General features: G+C 45.0%; 1 protein-coding gene across 5 annotated transcripts in view; it reads left to right on the top strand.

The window, feature by feature from the left end:
• RNF144B (ring finger protein 144B) overlaps positions 1-27,536 on the top strand; it is a 511,196-nt gene that overhangs the window by 278,151 nt on the left and 205,509 nt on the right. For all 5 annotated transcript variants that reach the window (XM_069613583.1, XM_069613582.1, XM_069613579.1 and 2 more), the window contains one exon: positions 16,932-17,036. In XM_069613583.1, coding sequence (XP_069469684.1) covers positions 16,932-17,036 — 105 coding nt within the window. The remainder of the gene's footprint in view (positions 1-16,931; positions 17,037-27,536) is intronic.

Genomic DNA, 27,536 nt, shown 5'->3' with positions numbered 1-27,536 from the left:
CCTGCCCCTGCTCAATCCTGGTATGCCCTCCTGCCATTCCCATGTCTTCTGAGGGATGTGACTCAGCCAATGGTACCATTGCGAAGGACAGGTACCGTTGGAGTATGTTATTCGCTTTTTTTGTGATTTTACCATAACACTTTTATTAAAGACCTCAGAGTTGTACATGCTAGCTTGCCCCATTCTGCCCACCATGAGTAATCCAATAACGCTGCTTGCAAGAATAAAACAAAACTCCCTAAACGTGCGTCAGCACCCACCTGTCACCCCAATCACCACCGCTCCGCACTGAACTGCCGTGTTCAGACGCAGACAAGCACACAAAAGTACCTGCGCTAACGCGCCTCTGACGTACTAATAAACGTCTCCTTCCCACTGGGAGATCTAGTTTAAAAGAACTCAGTCAGATAACACGCAACGAGCTTATAATTCTTTCTATCTCATGAGAGGCAAGGGGTAAATCAATTGCCACGCTATCTAGTGAAATTTCCATGCCCCAAGTTTAGAGATATGTTTATGCGCTTAAGATTAGATCTTCTCTCTATGAGGGAAGTATTGAGCTACCAAAGACAGTTGGGCACTCGGGACTCTACTTGTAGATTCTGTGAGAACCCTAACTGGACTGAATCGTCAAAACATCTCTTGATTGAATTGCAGGCTGAGCCCTGAAGGAGACATTATATGCACTGCGGGTGGTGGAGAGAGGAGGAGGAGGAGGAGGGAGGGGGTGCTGCTTTCCCCAGCAACGGCTAAAGGAGCGTAGTTCTTTAAATTGTGATAAAGTGAAAAGAAAAGCTTTCATTTTCACCGCGCCCCATAGTTAAGTACCGGTACTCTCTTTCAGACGTTGAGACGTACAGGTACTCAAATGCTAAAAAATAAGTGCAGGTACTGAGGGCCGGGTAGGACCTGCCCATTTAAAGCACTGTCTGCATACAATCATGGCCTTGTTCCAACACTAAATCTTTCGGTACATCACTGAAATACTTTGACCATACATTTTCTGATATTCTAGTCGATTGCTGGGCTCTCTTTCTAAAGCTTACTTTGCAGCTATGATATCTGCTAGTTTGATATGCAAAAAAGAAAGTCCAATTTAATATAGATATTCAAACTTTCTTAACACAATGCATAACAACAAACTGGAAGTTGTGTGAAAGGATCTCAGATACATTGCTTTACCAAGATGTTTGCTCGTTGGCACATTATTTAATCTCACTTGGCATTGCCTGCAAACAAACGGCCCGTGCCACAGCGATGTGCCGGGATATCCAGCTTCTTTTTTTTCTATTTCAGGCACTGCATGCAGCTGAAGTCAACATGTGGAAGCACGCTACTTTTGTGGTTTTTTGCAGTGACAATTCGTCAGGACAGAGCGTTTTCCACTGTGACCCACTTCAACGCGGAGTGATAAATTAGTCTTAAATCGTCTCTCGCTATCTGTCCGCTTCTCCCCATTTGCTTCTTTGCATTTGCAGGAGAAAGTTACTGTTTGGTTTATTAATAATCGCCCACATTTTTTTTGCTCAATACAAAAAACAGGCACACACAACTTTGCTGACACTGGGTGTGGTACAAAGGCGTCCATCAACCGTGACTTGGCAGGATGCAGCCACGTGCGCGTGTCCTGTAAATGGAAATGTGCTGGTCTAAGTATTGCTCCCCACAGCACCTGGTTAAAACACGAAGCAATAAGCAAATCCGTTGGCGCTGCAGTTTGTGACCGAATCTTGTACACACGGCTCAACATGTGCTGTTGAATGCAATAGCTGGCAGCCGTGCAGTTGCCGTAGTTGTGCGTGTTTAATGTGCTCGCGTCACGCGCTTATTCATATGTTTAATGTGCTCGCGTCACGCGCTTATTCATGTGTAGGTTGTTTGAAGAGTTAATGCTGCTGGAGGGCTCTGAACGAAATGCATTGAGAGCCCTTCTGAATGGGCTTGACGTGCGCGAAGGTGATCTCGAAGGTTCGTCCTTTGTGGTCGCGCAGGATGTTTTGTAGCTGGCCTTGCGTGCAAAGCTGAACCCGCAGCTGAGGGAGTGCGCAATTGCTTCGGCCTTGGCATTACCTAGCAACGCCAAGCAACAAGACGCTTCCTGAATAGGGAGACTATTTTCCGGCCTCAATTAAACAATACTTTAGATCACAAAGCATGTACCACGGGTGTGCAAAGATCTGCATAACGGGCCTTTAAAGCAGCATGCTTCTGCCATCGTTTGCTCCCCCCCCCCCCCGACCGCGAATCAATTTTATGGGTCTTTCAAATTGATTCGTCTATGTTTAGAAAGCCTGGCTAACCTATTAATGCCATTTCACATTCAGCGACTATCAAATAGCCGGGTTTTTGCTTGTGACTAGTTGTACTCTTAAAACAATTGTAGCATAGAATATCTGACTGACCGAATGGCGTATTAGAAACCCTGCCTGAGTGTTTTTCTTGGGGTTTGCTGTCCAGCATGTGATGTGATGTGTGTTGGGCCTTCTTGCTGGGCCTACCATTTGCATAACCACCTTGTGACCAAAGTATTGTTTTGAATAAATATGTTTGTGAAGTAAAAAAAAAGAAAGAAAGTAAAACAGTTTTAACTTGACATTTTTCGTACCGTCAAAAGACGGCACTATTGGCCTCTACCTAAAGTAGTGGTGTTAAAGCTGTGGAGCTGCTCCCTCTTGCCCCCCAGGGGGTATGAAGGGGGCACACGGGGTCGCAAAGCTCTTTAAAACGGGATTACAGTGACTGTTTTTAATAGAAAATATAAGCATGTATGTCTTGTGGGGCCTGTAAAGCAGTACAAATGCTCTTCCATTATCCATTGGGAATGGCCTCTCCTTCAGTTTTTAATGCTTAACCAGTTGTCCCAGTTAGATAAACATTTCATGTGCTTGTGTGATGTTGAGGCTACTCTTCTCTGGTTTCTACTAACGGAAGGTCAACCACATATGAGCCAAACACCTCCCAGAAGGGCATGTTCCTTTGCACATACTCTGCAGTGATTGCAGGGCGTTGGGCAAGCAGGAAGGGTTAGAGTATCAACCCTTACCATGGGTAAATCACCTGAGACATGAGCAAGAATATATATTAAAAAGAATTTTCTTGCATTAAAATTGTATTAGATCTTACTAAGGTTACAAAACATAAAAAAGATAGAATCCATACATATGCGTAATGTATGCAAGAATTAGTGGGGCCACATCGTGATGCGGCAGTCCTACAGAAAGGTGAGTCCTAACATGCACATATCACTTGAAAACACATAATGCTGATAGATTAAGGCTTGTGTCTAATCAAATTTAAAGCATGAATTAAAGTGACCGTGTAATTGCTGTAACCACCTTTTGTGGAATAACTGTTCTGTTGTGACATGTGCACTATGTGGGAGTTAAACAAATGATACCTTCTTTAGCTTGGGTTTCAACACATTCGTCCCCCCTTTGCGTGTCGATTGCCCTTTCCACCGGGGAAGTGTTGACATAACTACTCACCAAGTATTCCACCTTGGGCGGCGAAATAGATGATGGCCAACGCCTCAAAACAAATTTCTTTGCTAGCGGAGCACCGCTAGAGAACCACGACGTCTTGGGATGTGGCAAAAATTAAATTCCTCTATAGTTCCCTAAAAGAAAAGTTGAAAAATATACTGAGATATCTGAATTCTGCATTAGATTCACCCTACCTACCACTTGCTTCCAAAATGTATGCCACTTGTTGAAATGACGCTGATTGCACTATGTGATTTCCCCCCAAAAAGTGAAAACTGTTGGAAGGAGGCATCGACAGAGCAGGAGCACTTTGCTGTGGCTCTTTGGGAGGCTGCAGCCCTGAGACCGCCCTGGCCAGAGCTGGAGCCCCCCTGGGGTGCATGCCTTGTGCAGCCTGCATGAAAAAAGAGGCCAGACCGCATGTGTGATGTGGTCCAGGTAGTGGGTAAGCCATAGTCTTGTGTTTGAGGTCCAGCCCTAGCAGAAAGCTGCATGGTAGCCTGCCCTGGGCCCAGTTGGGGTGGGCCCAGAAGATCACCCCCATCCAGGCCGGGTGAGCGTTGATGCCTGGGCAAAAGATGGCGGCCTGTGTGGGAAGTCTGCTTGGCTGGGATCAGTTAGGACTGGGGTGGGGGTGAAGATTTGTCCCCCCGCCGATCCAGGCTGTGTGTACGAAGTAGCATGAGGTGACATAGCAGCCTGGGAGGCCTCGGCCTGCCCCAGGGCCAGATGGGGATTGCGACAGCAAGGAGTGGGACCCCCAGCGTGGAGGAAACAAGCAAGCAGAGACTGCAAGGCATCCATAGCAGCTTGGGTGTGGTGTGCTCTGTGCTTTCTCCACCCAGGTTGGAGGGTCCTGATTTGGGGAAAAACAAATTACTTGTTCACTGGAGCCAGCTCATTGTTAGTGCTGCTCAGGTGCTTTTCGGTAAGTCCTCAAGGAGCTTTTTACCTGGGCCTTATGACGGCGTCCATGAAGATTCCTGTAGCAGAAGTTAGGTACCTTAGTGAGGTGACTGCACCCAGGTGGCCAAAATGGCGATCATCTGTCTCCCCCTCCCACTCCCCCACCCTGCCCCTTTTTTTTGGTGTCACGTACGCAGGGATGCAGATAGCCAGTAATTCAAAAGATTACCCGCCCATAGAAAAAGGAGAATTGTGAGGCAAGCAGAACCTGATGCTAAGAGAAGTTGGTGGTGGCAGACGGAGAGTTTTGAGTTTTTGCAAGCCAGAAGCAGCTCAGAGGACGGGCTTGGAGGTCAGAGAAGTAGACTGAGGGAAAACTATCTGATTTAAAAGCTGTTCAGATAGGAGAAGCTCACGTGCTGGGTCTGTAGCAGAGGCAGCTTTTGGTGCCAGGGGGACGGATAATAGGGCGGTAGCAGGGGGTGCACTTGGCACCAGGGGTGCGGGCACTGTGCTGTGTCCATTAACAAGAGCAAAGACCTTATCTGAGAGGGTTATAAAGCATGGTGCCCCAGCAAGGAAGATCCAGCCACTGGGGTCTGTGTACCAGCAATGTGACGCGTCTGATGGGATTTGTGGTTATGTCACGTCCCAATTAGCGAGGTATGTTGAAAATAACCAGGAGAACAGCACATGGTTCGCTGCTGCCAAGAATGAAGTGACTATAGTAAACTGTGTGCTGTCCTAACGACCCACCCGAAGACAGGGGGTTGTGGTTCATTGCTTCCTGAGAGAACCTGGGCATGCTGAACTCAAGTGCACTGTCTGAAGTTGTGGTTCTTTTACTCCCTCTATGAGTGAAAAGAGTGAGTGGTGAGACCCAAAGGGATTTAGGAGTTCTTGCCCGGTGCACTGCCTTTTGGATGTACTCTGGCAATCCGAGAGACATGTTTGATGCTAGTTTTGGTTAGGAAAACTAGCCATCGAACATTGCAGGGTGCAGAAGACCTAATTAGCACCAAGAACACAACCCAAATGCACTGCCTGATGGGAAATTGTTTATCAAATTCTCTCCAACCCAGAGCCACAGACCCCGAGGGAAGTCTATGGGAGAATGTGATCATGAGAGAAGGAAAAGACTTACTTTGTGAAACAATAGTAAATACAATTTTCTTTATTTCAGTTATTTGTTTTTTGATGCAGTTTGTTATAGTCACTCAAAAAACTCAATGTAAAGCCTGTGGCAGAGGGCCTCCTCCCTATGGAGTGCTCCGCAGGCCAACCCTGCTTGATCCTTTTGGGTGTCTTTCCACGATGCACTGAATCAGATAGTGGATGAAATGGCCCAAATCTCCTTGGCGAACCGTCCCAAGAGTGATTTATAAAGCCTCTGGAGGGACTCTGGTGCTCAGGGGAATCAGTGCACAATAAAAGACAAGGACAGAGCAACGAGACGATGTGTCTGCTTGGCATGTTAATAAGCCAAGGGCTTTTTGTAAATGGAGGATGGGAGCGACATTTGTGAATAACTCTGTGTTTTCATGCACTATGCAGCCTGCTCTATATACCCCCGATAGTTCATGTGGCTGTGCCCAACTCTTTTCCCTGTTAAGGCCTGTCTGCTACAGTTTCTCCATCGAATATGAATGAGACTGTGACTAACTTCTTTTCTCAAGGCCGGCCTGCCCCAGATCCCTGTGTGGGTTTTGAATGTGGCTGTGCCGTCCCAAAGACCAAACTACTCTGTGAACCCCTGATTTATGTGGTTCATAAGTAGCTGGGCTTTCCTGCCTGATAGAATGAATAGCGCCTCCTGAGGTGGGAATCCCCTGCATGTTGTAACTTCCACTCTTTCACTGTTCTGTGTTCCTCTGTGAGGGGTTAATTAGTAGACTCTGTTCCTTATTTGGTATGTGCAAGTTTAGTGAGATATATATATATATATATATATATATATATATATATATATAGTATGAATCACCGAAAAGGACTGTACCATTCGTACAAATGGGAAAATACTGAACATGAGAGGCAGGGATTGCGGGGGTGTCCCCCGCATAGGGGGCATCCCCTATGTAAAAAAAAGAAAAGGCGCTGCGACGCTGGTTCCCAAGCACGTAAGTGAAGGGAACCAGCGTCACAGAGGGATGTTGGAAACAGCGACACACAAGGTGTGCAGCCCACAGGTAAGTAGGGGGGTGAGGGCAAGGGCAAAGTCTGAAATGTTCAGGGGAGAGAATACCGAAAGTTATTTTTGGAAAAATAACTTTCAGTCTTTTCTCCCTCAAACAATTTTCGCTACCGGCTTACAACCCAAATCCTATATATATAATTCCTCAAATCCATTTCCGAAGGGGGAGGTGCCTGCACTGTGCTCTTCTTCTTCAGTTCCCCTGTTGGCCCAATTGGATAGGTGGAGGCACTATAAAACGTGTATACCATCCAATGCTCTTGTGGTTTACAGTGCTACCGAATGTAGTCTGGGGTTTGGGGAAACTCGTTGCTCCAATTTGCCTGATAAAACACCCAGAGTTACGTAAGTCCCTAAGACCTCCTATCTGACTCCAGGAAGGATCTGCCTTGGATGATCCCTCCACAGCAAATTGTGCTGAAAATGCTCTCAGTAACCTGCAATGTATGATAGTGGGCCTTCCCGTTTGAAAAGCTTACTTTTGCTGTGTATTACTTATTGAATGTTAAGGTATGTCGCTTTCCTCAGACTTAAACTTCTAAAACTGCACTCGTGGAGATTTGAAAGCAGGGAACTGAGTTTAGAGAGAGTGATATATGAACCATATTCCCCCAACATTCTTAACATAAGCAAGCGTTAAACGGTTTTAATGCTGTTATTTTATAGTTCCTAATACAATTATCACAACCACCATTGATATTAATCATTCTCTTCATTGAAATGCATTCTCTGTGTGTTTTATGTATATTGTTTCTAATCTAATTTACTGTTTTATATTTAGTTGATCTTTAACAATTACATGAAGCACTGATAAATTTGCCTTCTTTCTTATTGATGAATAACATTTTTGTGTTACGTTTCCTAGTAGTGCCCTGAAGCAGCTTTTGGGTTGCATAAGGCACTGTGCAGTATATATAAAATAAAATAGCAAGGTATTTTAAATAAATATTTAAAATTGAATTTTGAATGGATTCTGAGTTGCCCCAGTGAAGGTTACCGTTGTCTGTCTGTCTGGCATCAGTGTTTAGCTCGAGATAGGCCATCAACATAGATGATATCAAACAATTGTAGTGCAGACGTGGCCCTGATGGGTAGTGGACCTTTTTACGTAGTCAGGGTAACGTTACTGTAGCTGGCAGTGGATGGTTAAAGGATGCTCACAAGGACTTTAACATAAAGAGAGGGAAGTACATTATAGTTTAAAAAATGAATGGATACGAGCTGAAGAATGAGCTCTGCTACCTGGATGTAGGCTGCCGTTTAGAGGATCTAGGATGATGTCATGACTACCTATAGCCTAGGCATTGCTATCGTGCATGAATGAGGTTTATGGCTTCTACGGTTGAGTGGAATCTGTTAGGTGGTAAGTACGGTTTCATTCTGTGAAGGAGGCTGTACTGGTAGTCGACCAAGACTTCTTCCTCATGTAGTCTTTGAAGGATAAGTTGGTGAAATTATATCCTTCCTGCACTACGAAGAACAGAGCACATCCCCCCAGCATTGAAGATCCTTCACTGGCTGCCTGTTGGAAAACATTCCCACTTGAAGACCCTTTACCTTATTCACAAGATAATCAAACCCTTAACATCTTGGCAGAGGCCTATGCTCACCCTCCCTGAATCTCCTTACCATCTACATGGTGTGAGACACTTATGGGAACACAGGTTGTGTTGGGATTACTGCCCCCACACCTCCAATCAACAGCGCCACACAAATCGCCCTGGATACTCTATCTAGCCCTGTCTGTGACTCATCTAGAACCATTGAATCCCTCACCCTTTAGCATTGTTAAGCCAAAAACAAGGACCGTGTATATAAAGAATATTTTATTAATATTATGACAAGTTTAATATTTACACTACTTCACATGACACGCCACATTCTCTGTGGCACAAAAAGCAAAGATTCAATACAAATAATTCACCTTTTTGGAACTAAATAGTAACAAAAGATCTGAGATTCCACTACATGTGCATTTTTGCTTTTCAGTCTCCAGTAAATAGAAAAAAGGTCAAATGCATATTTCAACACTTTTATCATCCACAAAAATCCCTTAATGTCAAATTAATTGGCAATCCTTGATAAAGTTTAGATTTAAATTAATGCCATTTTTTTTATTTAAAAAAAGCAATTTCACACATGCAGTGCTTTGTATATTTAATTTCCCTGCACACTTGAAAATGCTAGCAGTTTTGAAACCACAACAGACCTTCGATAATACTTTTTAGCTTTATAGCACCATTCTTCCTTCGTCCCTATGCAATGCAGAATCTTTCTGTCAGGAGTCACTTTCTCACTCTCTGGAGAGAGTGCGCCTTGCAATTAGGGACTTAACTTTATTACATTTAGCACTGCATTTCTCTGCCCCAGTACCAAAAACCCAGACAGTTAGATTCAGCACCAAGGACATCCCTCCCCTTTAGGGAGTTTTGGTGTCGGTAATGAAATTACGAGGTACCCACTAACTTTAAATGATTGTCTTTATTCACACTGGGAGTGATTTTGTTAATTTCAAACTTTAACCAAATTACCCTGTGCTATTCGGCTATAGGAGAATTCATTAAATTATTATTTATCCAAATATGCTATGGGTCTACTTCCATGCCCCCACCACTAATTAAGGGGATGATATGACATCAAAACATCAACAGATCCCCACACTCTTGGTTCTTTTGGAAAAGCTACTTACATTGAATTTCTCTGGGCTTGGTGCTCAGGAAAGACATTGCCATTTCTGGGCCTTCTATTTGCCTCTCCATCATCATCTGTCTGTTTCCCTGGCTTCCTCCAGCAATCTCATTAGCATTTCCAACCCAGATAGTGACAGGCTGTCTCCCACCCAGATGATGTCAGGCAGCTGTCCCCCACTCCCCATTGTGCAACCCAGCCTCTCTATTTAGAAAGGCTCCCAGAGGTATGAAGTTCAAATGATGGAAGGGATGAATCCACCCAATTTTTTCAAATGTCATGTTTGCACTCAAAAAGTCCTAAGTGGCAAAAACTTGTATTTTACAAATGAACACTAAATAATACATATATTTTGTGACTCCTTTAATCATGCTGCACTTGAACTAACTCCCGTCTCGGCAGGAGGTTGCAGGTGCGAACAGCAATTATTCACAGTTCACACACAAATAATAAGTCAGTATCATCAACTTTTATATCCAGTTACATGATTCAGTAAGCTAATGTCGCCCAAGGTTTTGGCTTCACCACTTTTTCTGGGGAGCTAGAATACATTTTAGGTTGTAACATGGGTTCCCATGGTCAAATTTTAACAAGAATTACATCAACACCTGGGTCTTGGGATAAGCTTTAAAATGATATATTCGAATGGTTGTCCTACGAGTTATCGTTCCTGAGGAAATCACTTTTATTGGCATCTCTTAATTATACACATATTTTTCAGTTCCTTTTTCCATTAGGTTTCTTTTCTCCAGAAAACTTTGCTCCAGACCTCTCTGCTCCATTGTTGATTTTGGCCTGATGTGAATCCATGAATCACTCTTGTGAAGTCAGAGGCTGTTAGGAAAGATTTCGTAATTGTGGGTAATTTTCCTTCCATGTGGCAACCCTTAAACTTTTTGCTGTTGTTTTCACCATGATCTAGACTTTGCCAGAGAAGTGCAGCCTTCTGCTGCACTCCTCTGGGCTTTCGCTCCATTCTTACGGGGAAACTGACATGCCCTTAAGACAGTCAGTACCGGGAAATGCTGTTTTCCGTAAGTTTCTTTATCATGTTGCGGCTTTCGTGCAACATGACACAAGAGGGCACTGTAAGCTAAGTTACTGCTCTCTTAGGTGTTTAGCCTTCTACAGGTCCTAGATACTCTTTTTGGATTGTAACTGATCGGTGCAAGTGAATCACGGACGGGAATGGTGGCAGCGATCGTTTCTTGTGTTTTGAGCTCCTTTTGGCGTTTTAAGCGCGTTTCTCGCGCTTAGCCCAAAATGGTGGCCTGGCTCCCAAAATGGCCAGACCACGAGGCTCCTTTGTCCTGTCCGCTGACCGTCTTGCTCCCTTCACCTTCCCCAGGTCGAGCCGACCCGGGGCCTTCCTTATTTGGGCATGTACTTTCCCGCGAAACACGGATGCTTTCGCGGGCTTCTACAGGCCTTGTGTGTGCCTCCAGGATGTGGGCTGGGATGTCTGGTCCCAATACACATCCTGGGTGCCAGAGAGTCTAGGGTGGTGTGAATGCCTGGGACCACCGTGGTCCGTGATAGGTCCACGTATGGTGTGAGTGTTGATGAGCGGATCTCCCATTGGGTCCCCTCCGTTTTGGCGCGAAGGGAACCGTGGATAAGAGGGGGCTGGAAATGCCACTACCATGTCGATCTCCTGAGTTCTCACGAACAAAGGAATACAGGAGCCAAGTATCCTGCAACCACGAGGCTGAACCGAGGAATCGCTGGTGACCCACTGAAGGACTGCTCCTCTGCACTGCTGTCGCCTTGTGAAACCCTTTTTACCTCTGATCGAACCAGAAGGCCTGTACTGGTACTTCGACCCTTGGAATAGCGGAAACAGCTATTCTCGGCATCTTCACCATCTCCTGCACGTAAGCCTTTGGAAGTGTCTCTGGGCCATCCAGCAGACTGACCAGCCTACTCAGGAGTCTTGCTCTGTAACCGCCGCCAGGTTGTGTTGTATTTCTAGTCCTTGTCACTCTCACACGATTCGTACAGTTCCCAGGTCTGAAGTGAGTAGTGTACATTTGGCTGAGATGCACACGGCCGCTGCGTTGCCCTGCTGTGGTAACAAACTGTGCGGGTTCACTTCGTTTGGAACATCTTTAACTCAACTCTGCTGCTGCAGAATCTACACGACGACGAGACGTCCCCTGCTCTCCTGAATCTGCCAGCACTGAAACTGACGCGGAGAAGCCTGGGTCTGCTTGCATTGGGGACCGGTGAGTAGCATAGCTAGGAACTGGTCGCCCTCCTGCAGGAGCCCATAGCTTTTCCCCGCTGCGTCAAAACAGCACGCCTTTCCGTACTCGCGCTCTGCTTCTGCCCACAGTGGAGGCTGCACTTGAGTCGCGGAACTCTGTTCTTCTTCATTTGTGCACTAAACTGAACTGCCTGATTCCCTCGAAGAGACTTCCCTTTTTGCCCGTTGGCACCAGCGTGTGCAGGTACTTTTGAGCACAAGGCTCCACTCTTCGTAGGGCTCGGACTTCCTTTTAGTTAGGTGCCTCTGAAGGCGGACTGGGTCTAAGCATTATTTCGCACTGCCTGTTTTCCTTCCCTTCTAGGTGGACTACACATTTCGTGCATCTAACGCTTTAGACTTGTTTGTATTTGTATATATATTGTATTGGTTTGGTATGTGTTGGTTTACTAGAGTTGTATTGTGATTTCTCGCTACGGTCATTGTTTTATAGGCCTTGGAATAAATGTGTATATATTTTTAATATAACACCTGTTTGGAGTAGTTTGTAAGTGTCCTTGCTTTGTGTGCTCATTGCGGGTTTTCAGTCACCCTCACCCCTCTTGAGACCTAGTCTTGACCGCCGCGATCGCTACCCTGATTGGTCTGGCTTGTCCAGAGGTTGCCCTGTTCCAAGTAATTAGGTTGGCCTTCTGAACTTCTGCGCCGCCAGGGCAGAGTTCAGAAATCCGTCTTAACAGAGGCCTGCAGAAGTGATCTTATCTTGCTGGCCAGATTGGTCTCTTGCATCATGTGGCAATCCTTGATTACAGCCCCTGCACCCCAGTCAGCCCAGGGATTGTCCACAAATATTCTTGAATTTTGAGGATTTTACAAAGTTCCGCTCATGAGGGGTTGCCTTTTTGTTGCTCCTGCCACACCAATAAATTAATTTCATGCATGAATACAGCTCTTCTCTCTGGCCCTGAAACTTCAAATGAATGGTCTTTCAGATCGATAGCATAGCATATGATGGGGAAGGTCACTGTTTTTCACTTTCAGGGGAAACATCTTTACACTCAAACTAGCCTTCTGTGTCCTGAAGAATAGAAATACTTGCTTTTCAATGTGTTGCATTTACTTTTCATGTGAAGCTTTTTAATATATCTCATCATGACATCAATGTCCACTTCACTTAATGATCTACATTTTGAAAAGTTTAGGCCAAGGAGTTTCACTGGTAAACAGCACCTTTCCTTCCAAACTGAAGAGGAGCCACATTTCAAGTCCTCTTTCTTTTGTCAGCAAGGCTGTTGGTGTTGAAAAAGTAGGCCTCAGTTAAATGTAATAAAGGTACTTTCATGGCTTTGAATTTGACATGCAAGGCCCATTTTGTACTCTTAATTTTCAAAGTACACAGCATTTTGATGTGCGTCAGTTGCAAGTGATCTGCTACCTTTTTTCTATCGGTCAACAATGTGCCTTTCCAATTCCCTTCTGCAGTCTGGCTTTATTTTTCGTTCCTTGCTTCAATTGCAGAAGTACATCCATTTGAATTCACTGGGCACATTGGCTGTGTTGAGGTTTTGAGACTGGCTTTTCATTCTGGCAGGGTGGTATTTCTGCACATTTTGGGCCTTACACAGCCTTTCAGTTTATTTGATCCTGGGGCTGCCATTGAATCGCAAAATGGCTAGGGGAGAAATAGTAACTCTCAAGGCCCCATTTCCTACAACACCACATTAGCCCCGTAAGACTTCAATTGATTCCGCAGGATCTTAAAACTCACTTATTTCATGGAAACTTTGGCCCACCGTCTTTTGGCCATTGCGGGCCCCTGGATCCTGTGGGCCAATCTATATAGGTTCTTTATGCCGCTTCCACATGGAAAAGCTAGCTCGCTTTCTGCACAGAATCCTGCGGATCCCCCACTAGATCCCTGCCTAGAGTCTCCTCATGGGGGGCCAGGAGAGGGCACCCACTTTTTGATCCCAATCCTGGTGGTGGTGTACTGCAGGAGGATCACCTGGGTGGAGACAAGGTATTACTTGCTAGTGGGATGATTTCACAGGATGAGACATGGTATTGTTCCTTGGCTGCTTGTAAAATCATTCCGAGAGAGATTTTCGCATCTTGCCACTCTTATTAATTTCAGTCTATGGTTAAAACGCAGCTGGTAAAATTTAGGAATTAAAGGGTCTAAAGCTGCCACAACTCCAGAACCATTCATTCTTTACCCCTAGAATCCCACATCCTCCGCATTTTATTTATTTATTTGTTACATTTCCATAGCGCACAGCAGCCCTTAGGCATCGAGGCGCTGTTACTTGCGAGGAGCTTAGTTGCAGGGTGGGAGAAGCTGGGATAAGCATTTACACGTTGTACAATGATACATTAGGGTACATATATACATTGTACATTTTTGGGATTTATCAGGCTAGCTGGTGATGCAATGCCAAAGGTATGCCAAAAGGAATGATGAAAATATGACCTTTCTACCCCATTTGTCTCTAATAGTATCAAACCCTACAGTCCATCTTCTAATAACCTCAAGGGAAGAACATTTATCCTGAAAACATTTACAGATGTGAAAAAACTGAATTTTTCAAAAATGGACTACGTGTCCCAGAGTCCCTCAGGGACTGTGAAGAAGAGGAGGGCTGAAGAGGCATGTAGAGGCCAAGGACAGGCAGGCAGGCTTAACAGCTTTTTGCAAGGTCAGGCAATTGGCTCTAAGGGCCTGCACCTGAAGACATTCAACCCACCTGAGGGGCATAAAAGGCTGCAGAGGGAGGAAGCAGTAGAGAGAAGATGGAGCAGGAGCCGGAAGGTCCGCAGCAGTAGCAGCAGAGCACTAGACTTACAGTTCACTAGGAAGTGTAACCACAAAAGGGATGCCAGAGCAAAGGAAGAGCAGATTTCACCTGCAGGATCGGAGTTGGTCCTCTGCTCACAAACCCTGTTTGGCTGTGGCTGCATTGGAAGCGACTGGGAGAATCTTGCAGTCTTTTCAGGTGCGCCTAATTGCTGTGAATGCAGAGCTGAAGTTGTGCACCCACCGGACGCCCGTGTGCAGAAACAAGCCGAGGAAAACTGCATCATCAAGGCCTAATTGGAAACACCCGTGCTGTGCAGGAGTGTGGGTCCCAAGAGTGCCTGTAGCAGTAGTAGCAGAAGCAATAAAAACTGGCAATAGAAGCAGCCCGCAACCTCTGCGATTGTGGAGTCGGTGAAGGAAGCTCTGTACTCTAAATAATCAGGAATACCTTGCTGGTAACTGTAACCAGCTTAATTGAAGCTTGCATGTAAGTAAACGCAAGTAAAGTTGTTCGCAGCTGTGGGAAGTCACTATAACAAGGGAATTGTATTGCGCGCTTGTAAGAGAAAGCCTTTCTTTTTCCCATTGTTATATTATAACTGTTGCCAAACAGTTGCAAGTCTCCTATTAAGGAGGAAAGCGGTTCCGGTAAGCTTTGAAGAAGCAATAGTTGACTTTCCTGTAGTGTTACAAGGCTATCTAACATCAAAGGGAGGTCAAGCGTATAAAACTGTTTCCCCAATTCCTATTAAAGCATACAGCTGCATGAATAAAAGGGAACACACCATTAAGTGGACGTTTGTCATCAAAACGAAATTGTGTGTACCTAAATTTGTTTCTACAGAGAAACTTGCCTTTTGTAACATCCAGAACACTTACTATAGAAGTCGTAGACGTTGCTGAAGTCACGAAGATAGCAAGCATTGCCCAAGCCAGTAGACCAAGCCTTTGTGAAGTCCAACCAGCCCAATTAAGAACTGTACATAATTGTTTAAAGGTTGTTGAAACTGTTGAAAATCCAGAGGAGACCTCTGATACAAGGGTGACAAGATTATCCCAGGCTGGAAGAGTGGTAATACAGCTTTGGGGTAACTACTGGAAACAAGGTGTACATAAAGCTGGGGAAGGGAGTTGGGTGCTTGTCTTAATCTTTGGAGCTGAGACTGTTAAAGTTGAGAGAGAGAGAAGCAGTCTGGAAGCCAAGACAGATTGTGTGCTAGCTGCAAGTCTTATAGGAAAGGCAAAGAGGCTGCCCTTTCTCATCTTAAAGAAGAGGTTGTAGAGTCTTAAGTTGCCTACTACTTTACAAGTATCAAGTTGAAGCAGTAGAACTGTGGTTGTCTATCATTTTGTCACAACATTATTTAGATGTAGTTGATGCAATAGTGGTCTATGGGGCAAAGGAGTCTGCTCTTACAGGATCATTGGCAGAAGGGAGTTGCTAAGAAGAGAGCAATCCCTATGAAGCATCCTGACAAATTATATTCAAGACGCTGCAGAGAACACAAGAAGAGGAGTTGTTATTAAGCAGGAGTGTGGTACCTTTGTTCTGAACTCTATCCATTCTTTCCTGGAAGGAGGTTATCCATGAATACCATTGGTGAGGTTTTCTTTGTGCAACTTGGAAAGGGAATCTTCATCAAACAAGGAAGGAACTGTTACCAGTGGATTTTTGTTTGAGTGAACTTTTTTGTTCCATTGGAACTTTTCATGAACTGATTTTAAGACTTTCTCTTTCCTTTGGGAGAAATTGACTTTGGACATTTCTGGGGGAACATGATCTACCCAGGACAAGTGTAAGTCATCCAAGACAATGGTTATTTGGTAATCTTGTATCTATGTTGTTTGTTTAGATCTGATGGTTCTGTTTAGTGTGAGGGCCAGTTTATGTATGCTAGCAGATATTCCCTTAGATTCTTGACTAGGTAGGGAATTCCCTGGTAGAGTAGGTTTAGCTGAGTTTTGTTTGCATTTCTTTGTTAAAATAAAATGCCAACTACTGAGAAGACTGCAAGCAGTTGTCTGCCTCGCATTACTGACCCCTCACACTTCTCTTGACTCAGTCTCCAACAGTCATTATCTGCTACTGCTGCTGAATTATTTTGCCCTCACCCTGAAGCACCCCGAAACAAAAAATTAAATGCATGCATTTAACATTTCTCTTGCCCCTATATTTTGTTTGCCATCTGAGGCCTAAGTAATTCAGTTTCCCTTCATTCTCTGAACTCAGATAAATTGTCTAGCATGACAACATGGCTCTTTCTACTACAGGTTCAAAGAAATGCAGGTTTATCAGATCTAGTTAATTGATAGCTTTGCCTAAAATATCGAGATGCTTTAAGTGACGCGACTATGCCCTAAACAACGATGAATTCAATGGATACTGCTTAATGGTGCAACTTGTGTTAGTCCTTGGAAAATGAAAGCATTTCTCCATGATGGCCTTTTGCCGCACTGGTTTGCAGATTGCAGTAAGTCTTTGAGAAAGCTCTGCTCTGAATTGTATTTTATGCCCTCGAAGTACCGCAGTAGCAGGGTGCCAAGTTACAGAAGCAAAGCGATGCGGCTCTGGACACCGTTAACTGAGACTGTTAAACCGCCTGCAATCTGAACTTTTCTTCGTAAATCTGAGTAATGACTGGGTTCTTTTTTTACTTTCAGTGCCTAAAAGAGTATGTGCAATTGGCGATTCGAGAAGGCTTCGGCTCGCCGATTACGTGTCCAGACACTGTGTGCCCAAATCGTGGCATCCTGCAAGAAACAGAGGTACTGCTGCATGTGGGTCATGTTTGATGCCTGTGGACCTCATTAGGAGTATGGTGATGATGGCCAGATAGGTGCAATTAAAAAAAAAAACACCTATTATGCCACACAGATTGAATCCCTTCACTACTGTTTACGGTAGCCAATGCAGTACATTTCCACTTGATCTCAATTAACAATTGGGTGGTAGTTTTCTTTTTTCCAAATACTTATTGTTAACACCATACTTGTACTGAAGTTCCAAATGTACTATGTGTTAAAAATGGAATCGCCTCCTTGTGACTTTACCATGTGATGGGAAAGAAGAAGGTTGACAGTTCTCATTGGATGCCCGTCGTTTTATGGCTTCTGCACAGATCAATGAATTATGCATTTATTATTTTGGAATTCAAGGCTGTGTACCCCACAGGTCAGCATTCCAGGCTGGTCGCACCATCAATAAACGTGATATTGTGGTTCAAACGTGCATCCATTTTTAACAGTGGCAACATTATTTTCTATTAACATTTAGCAGACAGTGGCAAAAAAGCAAATTAGCACGCACTGGAGCATTTAAGGGTACCTCAGCTAATCAATTTCGAGGAATGGCAGTTCATAAGTGCACATGTTTTCACTGCAGTTCCTCTGAGCTTTGCTGGGGACAGAACTCCATGGCGACCTTAGCCTCAGCCCTCTGTCAAAACTGTTACCAGCAAATAGACCTACAGAAACCAATGGAGGCTAGTGAATTTTGCAATGATGTGGGTTTATACTTTTTCCCTGAATTGGCTTAAGCAAATGAGCGCAAACCAACTTGAGTGTTTCGCAAGGTTTGTTCACCCTTGTCAACAGTTTTTAAATAATGGGCAGAAATTGAGTAGTTTACTGTGCAAATGTATGGAAAATTGGGTAAAAAGCTCTACAATGTATAATCTGCTGTGTCGGAAAAACAGGTGAAATACCCCAATAGAAACCAGGTGCCAACAAGTCATGGGATCGTTTTGCAATACATTTTCATGCACATTTTCACCATGAGGTCCTATCGCAAAGCTCACCGTACTGCCACTGTAAAGCACGTTTAAATGCAGGTTGGTTCCACAAAAATCATGAGACCTGTTACTGCCATATATATAACAGCAGTAGCTCTTGTTTCCTGATGCTAGTCCTCCAAGGAAATTATCAGGCTTGTCAGCGCAATGTATGGCATTGCTACCCCCTTGCATACTGCTGGTAACCAAGGAGAATTAGAAGGTATGTCTCCTCACTCTGTCAATAATGGTCCCCCATGATCCTAGTTTTGTCAAAGGAATATCATGAGACCGGTCTCAACAGTTTATGCCAGCAATGGTCCCCTTCCATGATTCTAGTGCCCAAAGAACATCATTAAACCTGTTGCTACAATACATGTTACACTGCCATGTTTCAGCCTGTGATTCCTGATGTAAAGCAATGTATGATCAATATAAGTATGACACTTCATTTTTGGGTTTAAAACCTATACATATATTAGAAGTTGTTAAACAAGTGGGACAACCAGAGAACAATGGAACTCAACAAGGAGGTGGTCTTCGCCTTGAGTTTCAAACAACAAAAGTCTCTGTTTAACAAAGTCTCTAGGTTTCGTACTTCCTCAATGCAGCAGGGATCCTTTCCCCGGTGTTATCCTCACTTCTCATTCACTCATAGTCCTGGGGGTTTGCGTGTCCCCATACTTCATTCTTGGTTCCTGCTTCTGTAGATTCAGGTCCTCTGCTTCTTGACCTGGACTCGTGGGGAGATCCTGCGCCTGCGTCTCGGAGTGGGTGGGGGCCATGTACTTGCACGTTAGACCTGGATAATGGCCAAGCAATATCTGGATACGCCCTAGAGCTTCCACTAGGAGTCTGGCCAGCTGAATGTTAGGTCAGAGTACCTTCTCAACCTTCCTTTCTTGGGGTCCTAGTTCTACTTTCCAACAACCCATCCATGTCTACCTCATCAACAAGTCTCAAAGGTCTTGTGCTGAAGGGGACCTTTCCAGCGCTTTCTGTCCCTGCCACTGTCTTTCTCCTGCACCTCTTTAGGTACACCTCCTCAATGCTTCACCATGTGCTCATATCTTCACCCTTCTTTAACTGGCCCCTCTCAGGCTTGTAGTGTGCCTGTTCCTTCTCAACTCCTCCAACCTCCCCTCTATTTCTTCTCTTCCCCTCCTCTTCCATTTCTCCAGCTGAACCATCTTGATGTCTTTTCTAACCACTGCATCAGTACCCTCCACCTCCTTCCTCCTGATGTTTCCTCGAACAACCTGCACAATACCCTTCTTGTCTTCCCTACTGATATCTCCATGAACCGCCTCCTAAATAGTCTCTACATCCTCCCTCCTCTTCCTCCTTTTGATCTCCTCTCCTCCCTAGATTGTACCTCCTTACAGCCTCCTCAGTGTGCCCTGCCTCAGTTCCCTCTCTCTTCTTCTAACCTTGTATCTGCTGCCTCCTGCTCCACTTCAACCTCCTCCTTCCACCTTCAACTCTCGCCTAAGCGCCTTCTCTGCCTCAAAACACCCACACTGCTTTCACAATGTTGGCATGCTATTTCGTCGGTTGGTCCCGCCTGGGGCCTGTCTAGGCCTAAGCGCACACAGATGTTGGTCTGTATAATGTGTTTTATCTGATCGATAAAGCAGGGTTTCATTGCAGTTCTCCCACCTCAGCCATGGCTCCGCCCCTCACTTGAAAGAGACTTGGCCTAAGAATTGATCAATGCTGGCCAATAGCTTGCAGCGCCAGTCTGCAGTTGCTAGGAGTGGGGCTGCTGTCCTGCAGTTCTGAGACCGTTTTCTCAGCAGTACTCTGCTGCAGATGCAAGTTATTTGGATCCATATTTCTTGGTACGCAGTTGTCTGCACACGCAGTGTGAATTTGGGAAACAACATTTCCAGAGAAGACATGTGTTTCCTAAACGTTAGTATTTGGAAAGCTCTAGTCATTGGTAAACTGTGCAAACTATTATTTTCTAGCAGTCCCATTATTACCCAGTGCAGCTTTAGGAATGCCACACATTCCAAAATAGCTTGCGGAAGATGGGGCTCCATGACAACTATATGGGTGTTTTGTGCAAGGGCTTACCATGGGGGGGTGGGGGTGGTGTTGGGGCCCTAGTTTACATGCGCTACCCCTGCTTGGATCTTCTTTTAAAGGGACGGGGGCCTAATATGATGAGCCAATGCTAGCTGACTGGGGAATGGGGGATTAGGCCAGGATCAGAATTGTTGCTAGGTTTGTAAAAGATCTGGGGCTACGCTAATGTTGGTACTGTTGGGACTCGGGGCTAGCTAGCCTTTTGGTTGTACCCCCTGAGCTTCAATCCGAGGCTACAACCGAAAGACCTGAGCCAGGTTATCCTCCCCATAACTCCCCAAGGCTCAGCATCACATAGTGGGTGGCGGCTTCCGTCCTCTTTGGGCACCCTTCAACAAGGGCCATGCAGGGGGCTTTGTCAAAGTTTCCATAAAAAAATCCCTCATAGTCCTACAAGTAAGCGCTCGTCCGGATTCTAACTCTGGAGTGTTTGCACGCACAGGTGATGCACGGTAGCAAAGAAATACTTGTAGGAAAGGTCCTGCCAAAATAGGGCACCCAGCACCTGACTATTGAAGGCTAATCATGCCGCAATACGCATTATCTCAAGAGTGTATGTTTTCTGGGGTCGAGGGCGTAGGCTGTGCATCCATTTTGAAACTGAGAATTCATCAATGAAAATACGACAATTGACTTTTTAGCCGTACTTTAGATAATTTAAATGGTCCTAGTCGTTTCTTGCTACTAATTAAAACTACCCCCATTTTCTTGAAGCACCTTTTTGTATCACTTTTCAGCCATGTTAAAATACAACTGTACTTTTAGGCAGCAAATTGTTTTCAAAACACTGTCTGCATCATTAACCGGCTCCACTGGTTGAAATCACTTCAACTGCTGTCCTGCTAATGGGAAACATTTAAACTTCACATTTACATTGTTATAACCTCTTCTTTCCTAGCAAAATCTTTACATTTTTTTTAATCCAAAGAATGTTGGTGCATCCTACCAGCAGCAACTAATTTAAATCGCATGGTATGCCCGAGTCACGTGCTGCACAAACTAGCCGCGGGTGAAAAGCGGGGGAAATGGGGCAACCCTTCCGTTGGAGATCGGAAAGCAGCCCCGAGATTGCACCGTTGCTAAAGCGCGTTTATATTGCCGCCTCCCTCGCCTCCACCCCTGTGGCAAAAGCCAGATCAATAATCAGGAGGGGCAAGATTGCTCGGGTAAAAGCGTGGGGGATGTTGGGGGGATGGGGGCGGGTGGCAGAGGAATTGAACTCCTACATGGCCACTTTATAACGATTAAGCACACTGGCCCTGGACCATTTATTTTCATAATGAAGGTTATTTAATCTGATTGAATTGCTTAAATCCCGAGTCAGTCAGAGGGAGTTTTATTTGCAGTATGCAGATATGATGTCCACCTGAGACGCTGCTGAATTACCCAAAATACATGTTTGCAGGTACTCACGATGTATTGTTTGGGGCAGGGTGCTCTTGCCTAAGCCAACTGCCAATCAGTTACGCCACACTTCAGCACAGCCATCAGCCCCCCCCTCTCAATTTCATATCCCATTTAAAGCACTGGGTGTGGGCTACAGATAAATAACGTACCACTGTGTGTGCTACGATTGTATGGGATAATGGAAAATAATGGAAAAGACACTTCATCGGCAGTGCTTAATGTGTTAAATAAATAAGTGCCATGGTACAAATATTTAGCACTCCTGTGACACTGCGGGTGGGCAGTGCCCCACCACTTCTGCCACCACCCATAGCTGCTCCCCACACAGTGGACATATTTGCGGTTGCACTGCAGCTCACGCATGCGCATTGTGGTTGATGGATGCACTGACTATTGCCACTTAATAAAGTGAGTCTGAGTCAGTAATAAGTGCCAGGGCTCAGCCCTGGCAAACACCCCCACAAGTTAAGCACTGCTTATCGGACCATGCAAGCAGACAACTGTTGATCATGTTGTGTACAGTCTCCACTCGAAACTGTGTATTGCTTTTAGTTTTAAAAAGCCTCCCTGTGTCTGGTTCACCTAGCTACCCATCATCCAGTGATAAACATGTTCCCGGGTGCATTCAGTACTGTACAGCTGTAGCTCAGGCCCCCATAATGCCCCCTCCTATAACGCCTTGGCGCTCAACCAATGATGGTTGCTAAGCCCAACCGTCTGTATCTTGCCTTTGTTTTCTAACCCCACTTATTAACCAAACCATGCCACGTTTTATCCCTGTAACGATGATAAGGAAATACTGCGTCTGTCTGCTTGAATAGTCTTTCTTCATCCCATGGCATCCAATCTTCGAAGTTGGAGGAAAGGCTTGAGCATGCGCAGTTAAGGTTGTGACATCCCAGCAAACAATAGCTTTCTTCTCTGAGAGGGGTCCAAACTGTGACCTTTTCACTCTGCTCATGCCTTTATGAGGTGCATAGCGATAACAACGTATCCACTCCTTTTCATTGGAAAATGGCATGCTATGGTTTAACACTAAGATGTAGAACGCTCTCAAACGTCCCTTCCACATTCGCCCAGTTATCACTTTGGCAAACCAAACATGTTTTAAAAGAGCCAAAGTCTTGGGAAAGCGCGAAACTCATGCCAGCAAAAAAACGTATGTAACGATTTAACATGTTCTGTGCAAGGTGTACAACTCTCATTGTACGCTTTTTCGCTGCAGTATTTGTGGAACACTAAAGACGACACCTACCTTTGGAGTGAACAAACCTCTATCTTGCAATAACTTTGCATATTATTACTGCACAGCGCAAAGCATGGTCAGCTCCCCACCCCGGCCCCCGGTGGATCACACTATTTGATCATGTTCAGTTCCTGAGGAGACAAAGGGGCTCCTGTTGAGCTGCTCTTCTCCACAGCACTTTGGTGTCCTTCCTGAGAAGATTGTTCGGTTGGGGTAAGAACATATATGAGTATCAAGTATTTCTGAAGGGATCATCTCTTTTGGGGAATGCCAACAATCTGATAAACCATTTGAGGGAAGCAATTATCATTGTGCTGTTTATGTAATTTCTCTTCGGTTTAAAATGCAGAGTTTAATTTTGTATAAACCCAGACTTTTTGTTGCCAATTGTACAACTTAATCGACCATGGTTATAATTTACTCCTGAAATATCTGGGCTCTTTGAAGCCTGACTGGAAGGTGACCCCATTACTTTGGGGGCAGGTGTGTGGGAGGTTATGGGGGGGTCTCACATCAGAAATTGAAGCAGCCTAAGGGATTTAACAACCAGCTTCAGACAAAGTAATAGTTACCTTGCAGTTCACACTTAGTTGGCCACTGGGAGCCGGGGTTACTTTGCTAATGAAGATATCCAGTGCCCATTGCGTGCTAACCTTGGCAAACATAAGTGGAACTGTACAGAAAATGATGTGCCCTATGCGTATGTGTGTAAACATGGGCACAGGTCGCCAACAAGTTCTGCAAGTGTGTGACCATCAGAGTCTTGGCAGGTGAAGAAACATGGCCAAATAAAAGCCTCAAACTGTGGTTTCAGGGGATGCCTGCCAAATGGACATTTCCCTGTTTCTGAGAAGGAGATGCTCCACTAAGGGCATGATGCAGTGTGAGAGGACTTCTAGGACCAAGAACACAATAGCTATGTTGGTACTAGCACCCTGTGGGATCCACTCAACCTGACCATTGGGTTAAGCATAGATCTTGTATGTCCCTTCCAGTCTACTACAGGGCAAAGGATTCACAAATCATGGTGAAATCTTGCATTGGGCTGCGATTACCCAATCTGCGGGTTGGGGCAGACCCGGAACTTAACTATGGAAGGCAGGAGTACTACCAGAGAAACAAGATACGACATCCCAGAAAGGTTCACCTGCAGAGTCTGTGATTTAGGTATTTTGCAGCAAGCTACTCATTCTCATAGTGGGAACAGCAAACTGTGTCAGCCTGGGCAGGTGAGAACTGATCCCAAGACCTGCCTTGCGTGCCCCAGGAGACAACCAGCACCCTTGTCCTTGTAACAGAGGCCTGACACTGAACAAGGAGTTACCAGAGTGGAAAGAGCTCCTGATATTTGCCGTCATACCGTCCCATAGAAGTGCAGGGCCTCGTTTTCCCTTAGCTGCATGCACCCACCTGCCTGGACTTATTGCAGCAGCTCCTGGCAGAGCAGCTGGCCCTGTAATGCGAGAAGCTGGAGGATCAGAAGATGATTATGGCAGTGTAAGAATATTTGCTGGAAGTTCTCTGGAAAAGCCTTGCTGAAACACTGTGACAGAATGGTGATTTAGACCATACTATAGTGTATGAGCAGGCGGCGCAAGCTCTGCTGACTATGTCGCACGAATGGTCTCGCATCCTGGTTTATTTGACTGTTTAAAGCCACATGTGCTTCTGCAAGCATTATTGGCAGCCCCAGACCCTCTTTACTCGCTTGTTATGAAAGACCGTGGAGATTGTGGTCCTAAGTGAGACTTGATGCTCCCAGCATAGAAGCAGATTAGCCTGTTCTGGTTGGATTCCTTCCATTCGGCTGCATTGTGGAAACCTCTGCTCCAAGTTCCCTGAGCTGCAGAGCTCAAACTGTGACTCCTTCCAAGGCTTACAATGAAAGAAGAAGAGCAGGTTCAGTCTGTTAGTGGGAGAGTGGGTGGTGGATTTGGCAGGACTGAAGGACTGTGCTCTATTGATTGGAATAGCTCCTGAGAATCTGTATTGACCAAATTACATTTGTGTTGGATGCTGGTTCAGTTTTTTGTGAAGGCCACTGCAAAGAAAGATTTCTTGCAAAAAAGTACAGTGCGTTTCACTCTGTCCTGGCAGTGGAATGGCCTGCTGGATTAAAGTGAGATTGGGGCCGAACGTGCTTAATTCTGTACCGCTGTCTGCTCTATGACAGATAACTCAACAGAGCTCCAAATCACCCAAACGAAAGCAGCTGCAACAACAGAAAAGCACATCCTGGCCTAGGGTCACAGTCCAAGGGTTTGGGGCGTTGTGTGGCACCAGAACAAGGTTCAGAAGAACACTCTGCACCCTTGGATTGTGACCCAGAGTGCTTCCCATTCAGTGACCTTTGGATTTGAGCCTCACAATGGTGGCCCCTAGGTTGCCCAGAAGTGGAGGACAGGGCTGCAATAAGTGAGCAGCATTAGGTTGCTCTTTCTGGTGTTTTCCTAAGCCGACCTGTATCCTTTAAAGGGAGGTGGTACGCTTCATAGCGAACAGTGGTGACGTCTTCTCAAGTGAGGACTGCTGTTTCGCTGGCAATTGTTTAAGACTGAACCCAAGTTGGAGGCACAGTTAACGATAAGTGGCACTGATGGCTCCGCTCTGCCAGACGATGACTATAGCCTCACCATGGTTGATGGCACAGGCTTCCTACCTCAGAACATGACTAGTCAGATGGCTCAACATGGAGGGGAGGAGGTTTCGTAGCGGCTTCCCTGTGCCATGCAACTTGCGGTCCTTCACCACATTTCTATTGCTATGCAGAGTGAATGATATGGGGTGAGGAAACGCTGTGATGCACAAATGCTGCACTTTGACGCTCGGGGATAGCTTGTGTTGGAGCCCATTGCACAGTGACTCTTGAAGACCGGTGGAACCTTGGTTGATTGCGACTTGTGTGACAGTGCTTGAGAGTATTCCATCATTTCTTTGCTTGTTGCTACTCGCTAATCTTCATAACCGTTATCGTCAGTCAGCCTACATCCAAGGTACATTTTGCTGCCCCCTGAATGGGGTTGTATCTTTGGATGGATGCCCAATGATGCCCCTCACCAGGTTGGTAGGCACCACAGTATCATAAAATCTGCAGTTCGGAAGTACCTAGCCACCACCATTGGACTGGGACTCTTGCTGGACCACCGCCTGTGCTGCCTTCCCGGTTTTCTTTGTGTATTTCCCATATTCCCATGGAAGGATGTTCACCCATGGGGCCAGGCCTGCCCCTGACCTTATTCACAGCAGGACTCAAGGAAGTTAATATATCAATGTTCCAGATGTATCAAAGGCATTTGGGGCCATAAGAAACCTCCATTCAGACACAAATACAGTGCCATAGCAATCTGTGCAGGCGAGGTGAGGGAGAGTATTTGGAAGAAGGAAGGTTATTTGAATAGTTTAATAGACATCTGTAGAATGGCCAAGTGTTTCTATATATGGACACTGAAAGTACTCTGACTTCTCACCCATGAAGTAGTGAAAGAGCACCAATTACGATGGATCCCAGTATTGCGATGAGCCAGAATTGTTCGGGCAGCTGGAGGCGATACTGCTAAGCTTGACATCACTGACATGCCTGATATGCTGCTCAACTGGAATGTACTCTGCTGGAGCTGTCATCCCCATGCTGGTTCCGTTGTTTTCTTATGGTCCACTTTCAAGCAGTTAAATTAGGGTCTTGCATTTCAACGTCCAATGCCAATGAATTATGGGGTGCCCCAGGCAATCCCCCCTTTCTACTTTGATTTAATGTTTAATTTCAGCATCTCTTTGATCTTTTGAATTGTTCATATTTGCAATGCCACTCTCGATACTCTATTTGTGTCCTGCTCATCTGTTATTTTCAAGAACTTGTGTCTTGTCTGATTTCAGTGGAGGTTTGGATGGGGGTCAAAAGTCTCAAGTTGAACGCCTCCAAAACTGAAGTGATACTTTTGGGGCCGTACACACCTTCTCAACTATCCTTTTTCTTTATTCCACCCCCCTCCCCTGCTCCAGTGGCTTTTGGCTTCTCCACCTCTTATGTTAGAAGGGTTAAGAACTTGCAATTTGCTTTGTAATCTGATTTTGTGGGTGGATTTTAAAATTGGGGGAGGTTTCTGACACAGCTTATTTTAGCACATGCATTCTTTATTGAACCCTCGTATTTCTTTATTATTTAAAACAACGCTATTATTTATTAAACAATTGGTGATTCGACAGCAAGGTGGTTACAGTTCAAACAGAAAGACGCCAAAAAGAAAAACACGCTATTACATCTCCTTGCCCAATACACAAAGCAACTCTGGTGTATATGATTACATCAGTTTGAAGGTGTAGCAGTTCTCATAAGTCCTGCCATACATTTTTAGGGCGGCATATTGATGGAAATGTGACGGATACAGTTCCTCCGTGTCATTTGCCCACATGACTTCATGCAACCAGTAATTGTGAATAGGTGGCTCGCTCCAGGACCATCTCAGCATGATTGCTCTCTTAGCAAGCTATAGTCCCAGGTTAAAAAAACGCTTAAAAAACGTTTTATTGATTTGGTTGAAGAACAAAAAAAAACAATATCAACAACCTTTCAACAATTATTTCATTACAAAATCAAAATAACCCATAGATACATTAAAAAGAAAAGAAAAAGGAATTAGACGATTTAAAGATCATGTCAATAAAATTGATAAAAAGAAAATGATTAAGCACGATTGCCCCAGTCCTAGTGAACACAATTCTTCAACTGAAGACGATTAGATTTTTACAAATATG

The sequence above is a fragment of the Ambystoma mexicanum genome, chromosome 5p (assembly GCF_040938575.1).
Source record: "Ambystoma mexicanum isolate Mex_15411 chromosome 5p, UKY_AmexF1_1, whole genome shotgun sequence".
NCBI lineage: Eukaryota > Metazoa > Chordata > Amphibia > Caudata > Ambystomatidae > Ambystoma > Ambystoma mexicanum.
Note: the sequence above shows the minus strand (reverse complement) of the source record. Positions and strands in the feature narration are given on the sequence as shown.